Consider the following 5000-nt stretch of genomic DNA (forward strand, 5'->3'; position numbering starts at 1 on the left):
ATCTAAAGGGTAAAGTTAGTTTTTCAGCTGTAAACTGAGTTTTAAGGCGGTCTTTTAGCTTCGCTATACCGTGACCATGGCAACAATTTGGACATAGCAAACACTCTCAAAGAATATTAGATATCACACAGTACAAGACAAATATCAAAATGTTGCCCTGCTGGAAGGAATGACAGTATTGTAAACTTTCTCCAGTGGAAAACACTTTTCGAGCTTCCTTAATTGATCATATAAATTTGATGGTCTGCGTCTCAGCTGTGAGTGGACAAAGTTTTTTCCGATTTTACGAAACTTAATTGAAATATCGATCTTAGCAAGACTTGCAGATGGTTTGATTTTCATGATCATTGTCATTCCTTGGAGAGCGGTAAAACGGTTCCTTTTGGAAATACTTGGGGATACTATACCATTTCCAAATTACATTCTGAAGAGGTGTTGTTATGGAGGTACCAGACGCAATATTGAATACTCATAGAGCTTGCCCTGAGCGAGTGGCGTTTTATCGCCTTTTTCACACGGCCAGAATTTGGAAAACAACGCTTGCAACGCAAAAATCAAATAAATGAGTTGAACACTTGGAGCTTGAAATTTAACCGATGCCGGGGGAGGAAATGACACACTACTGTTGTACGTCAAATCTAACGTTCGATATAAACCTGGTAATGGCGATTCAAAATGCTTCTGGTCTTAAGCTTCAGGGGCACTCAACGACCAATTTGTTGTAAAATGTATTATTATACCCCAGTTAATGAAAATAAATGTTATTAAGGCATTTTCAGGTGTTTTTCAGTGTTGCTGGGAAAACATTATCTGTTCCTTTTTCCCAGCAAGACACACAAGAAATTTCCCAGCCAGCTAGATAAAATTGGTTGGTTTCCCAGCCAGCTGATCAAATTTATTTCCCAGCCAGGAATTCCGCGCGCTTTCAAATCCCTCGATCCAAAACGACCGAACAAAAGCGACAAAATCGGGACAAAACAGGTTTTCTTCCGCAAGCGCAATCGCTCTGACCAGCCGTCGTATGTTTGTGACTACTCTCTGGGAGAGGGAACGGGTTCTCTTTTTTTTTTTTTTTTTAGTCGTCCTCAGTCTTCAGAGTTTCTACAGCCAGCTCGGGTTGAAATGCTACAAAAAGTCAGTAATTCCCAGGCAAAACCTCCATCAATAACAAAATTTCCCAGCCAGCTCATCGAAACACCTGTATTTTTGCCAGCCAGCAAGATTCCTCTGGGGAACAGATAATGTGAGGAACAGATTCGTTGGGTGCCCCTGAAGCTTAAAACAATAAATGCAATTTATTTCAAAATTTCAAGGGGACGTTAAGGAGGGAGGGGGGGGGGGGGGAGGGGGAGGGGTTGACCTAAACGTCCAGTTGACGTTAAACGGGGACAAAATGAATATGTCGACGGCCCCTAAAGGCCTGGCCAAACGCTCGCAACATTTCACCGCAACATCTTGCAAACATTGTTGGAAACAACATGTTGCATACGTTTGACCACCCTGTTGCGTTATGTTACGATATGTTGCAACATGTTGGATGACGTTGGATCAAATTTTGCGTGCAACATTTTGGATGTTGCATGATGTTGTACTCGTTTGGCCACGTTCACGCTTACGTTCACGCAACATTGTTGCGCTAGGGCATGCGCGTTATGTCCACTTCTGGGGCACATGTTGCGTTGAAAATGATGAAAATGTTGCGTGCGTTTGGCCACCCCGTTCGACACATGTCGCAACATCATGCAACAATGTTGCAAGCTGTTGCGCTGAAATGTTGCGAGCGTTTGGCTAGGCCTTAAGTTTGCTACAAAAAATAAACTTAACTTTTTTTGAAAAACGTTTGGCAAAACGACATTTCAAGCCTAAACTTTGTCAATTGAAGTAAACGGAACTAAAGGTGGATCAAACTCTTTGTAGAGCCTTGATTTCAGTTAGTTAAAACAAACTTTATTTGCAAGTCGAAGAAAAAGCCAGCTGTACAGGCAGTGCGCCGGATAACTGAACAGAGTTGAGTTAAACTAATTAAAGACAGCCGCTTTACGTAGTCATGTTTTCGAACGTCTTACTTTAAATTTTCTGACGAAAGGACAAATTTCTGTCTATAGAAATGGTAAACACGTAAAGAAAGGACGAGAAGATAACAAAATGAATTCTTATTTAATAAATTGTGCGTTTCAAAAGTCAGTTTAGTTGATGTCTCATGATACCTAAAATACAAGAAAGAGAGACTTTCTATGGTTTTATGTTCGAAGTATATCCTATATCTTTTATTTATTCGAAGGAAAATCAATCGGGGAATGCCTCTGGTGATAAGACTTATTTAAAAAGCGCAATAAAAAAAAAAGAAAAAAATGAGTATAAGATGATTCATTTTAAGCTTATGCCAACTTAGGCTGAATTAAATGCAACTACTGCGGAAAATATTCCTTAAACTTGCATGTTAAATTCTAGATTTAATTTTAATAAGTCACGTTCTCAAAGAAGAAGTGTAATTTTACTAAGAATTAAGGATGGATATGCCATACCTTCGATAAAACATGAGATTCTCCAATGACGAGCTCCGTGCGAAACGCCATACTTTACTTCCAATAGGGGGTCCGCTACAAACAGCTTCTTATACATCCAGTCCCAGCATGGGTCTTTAAGGTAAACAGCAAAACAAAGCGAAGGAAGTGACAAATCTTCTTTAGGGCACTATGATTACTCAGATTGCGAAAAATGAGCTAACCTGTTTTAAACACTGACCAACATGTTTTCTGTCAAGTTAAAGATCTTCAAATTATGATGCAGTACATCAAAGATCATCTTCAAAGCTTAATTTATAATGACAAGCATTTCCTCAGAAAAGAGAAAAGAACGAATAACGTATGTAAATTACAATACACGAAGTTTATGTATACCAAACCGTCCAAAACAGGGTTGAGTGAAGTTGGATCGATGGTCTAAAATCTGATTAACACCTTTTTACATAACTTAGATCAACTTAGCTTAGCTAGAGCTAATAGAGATTTCAGTCGGTTTATCTGCTGAATACTATAGTGAAGTCAATTGAGTACAACTTAAAATTAATTTATTAAAGACTGCTGATATTACATAAGTGACCTTAATTTAAAGACTTGATGAGAACAATCTTTGGTTAATTATTTTAATCTCCCCCATGCTGGGTATCACGCTATGGGTCACCGATGGTAAATTCGAGACTTTCGTCTCAAAGGGGAATACAATTGCTGGCATTGGGCGGCTTTCTGTTAAAATGAGCCGAAACAACAGAGAATGCGACCGAAATTATAAAGTCATTAAAAATTCATAAGGGCGACAGCATTACAAGATGAATACCCTTCTAGAAGCCAATACAGCTCAGACTGCTTATATTGTATTTGACACCATAGCTAGTTGAGGGATACTAACTAACTGGCCGTATTCACACTACAAGACGAGCAAGTTATCTGGATGGGTAAGTCGTCTGGTCATGAAATTTGTCCGTCTAGAAAGACAAAGAGGAACAAATCGACATAAGTGCGACCTAAATTCTCGTTGAACGAACAAATCGATAAATTAACCACCGATAGAGGGGAAATGGAACTAGGGATGGAAGAGATGGTTTATGGGAAGCTTTCAATATGGCGGGAGGAAAGAAGGTTGGGGCGAAGGTGAGGTAATCAAGCCATACCTAGTGCCAGTCTTCAGGTGCTCAAACCTGATTGACGTCAGATGACACTGCAGCGGAAGTGGTCGTCTTGAATTTTCACATTAGCCGGCCAATCCATTCATATAGGAGGATTTGTTTGTGCTCTAGTGTGAACTCGGCCATTATGCTGTCATTTATAATACAGGGGATTATCATCCGTTACCTGATACAAGGGGGACCGCGCACCGGTGCTCAGTTGGTTGAGCACCGGGCTGTCACGCGGGAGGTCGTGAGTTCAACTCCGGCCGGACCAACACTCAGGGTCTTCAAATAACTGAGGAGAAAGTGCTGCCTTTGTAATAACATCTGCAAATGGTTAGACTCTCTAGTCTTCTCGGATAAGGACGATAAGCCGGAGGTCCCGTCTCACAATCCTTCAATGTTCATAACCCTGTGGGACGTAAAAGAACCCGCACACTTGTCGTAAAGAGTAGGGCATGTAGTTCCCGGTGTTGTGGTCTGGTCTTTCTAGTCTGGATAGGGTAGGGTGGAGCACCTCGCATAGGACCTCGAGTCCTGTTCGTGCTCCTTCCCTCTGGGCAGGTTTGCCCAGTAGAAGAGACAAACCAGATGTCTCTTAAAACGAGGGCGTAGTCCGCTGGGAAGAGTGCCAAATTTACATGCGCGGAACTCCGGGGTCAAATTCCACTTTGATCCCACTAACTGGACTTGTGGTTAAGGGGCTCCCTAATCGAACTCTACTACGTATTGTTACCTCCTTACAGTTTAATTTCTTTACGCTTTTATGTTTGTTGAATAGGGTGGGAGTTGTGCAAGGAATATGGAGTTGAGTGCAATGACAAATGGTATGAGCATTTCCCCGAAAGCATAGAAGCGAATGTCTGAATGTTGAAACCATGTTTCTTTTGTAAGAGACATCATAGTAAATTTGTAGTCACTATAGCGGGAGCCCATATCCATTACCTGCACTAGACGGTCTGAGTTGCCTTAGAGTCATACGTAGACTTTATCAGCAAAACACAGCATCCATACTTTCACTGTACTGCACTGAGCCACGGGTGGCAATCAAACCACCCCATCTGGAAGGACCTATTCCTGTTCCCGTAAGACTTGGAAGGGAATGATTTCTAGGCTGATTGGGTCTATCTCCAAGTAGAGGTAACTCGGAACCAACTGCTTCAACAGACTCAACAGCAGAATAATCCTGGCCTCTCTCACAACTCCTCTTAGCCATTTCTGCAGCGCAAGATTTTTCTACTTTCTCATCCTTACCCAGGATAAGAGCGTCTTCTGCTTCGATTTTCGGAAGTTTTGACAGAACATTGCTGAGTATAGATCATGTTCCAAAGAC

At 41.3% G+C, this 5000-nt stretch overlaps 1 protein-coding gene across 1 annotated transcript in view; it reads right to left on the bottom strand.

Annotated features, from left to right (window-relative positions):
- LOC137980945 (uncharacterized) overlaps nucleotides 1-2576 on the bottom strand; it is a 7503-nt gene extending 4927 nt beyond the window's left edge. The window contains exon 1 of the mRNA XM_068828329.1: nucleotides 2526-2576. Coding sequence (XP_068684430.1) covers nucleotides 2526-2576 — 51 coding nt within the window. The remainder of the gene's footprint in view (nucleotides 1-2525) is intronic.
- Nucleotides 2577-5000: the final 2424 nt, after the last annotated feature.

The sequence above is a fragment of the Montipora foliosa genome, chromosome 12 (assembly GCF_036669935.1).
Source record: "Montipora foliosa isolate CH-2021 chromosome 12, ASM3666993v2, whole genome shotgun sequence".
NCBI classification, from domain to species: Eukaryota; Metazoa; Cnidaria; class Anthozoa; order Scleractinia; family Acroporidae; genus Montipora; species Montipora foliosa.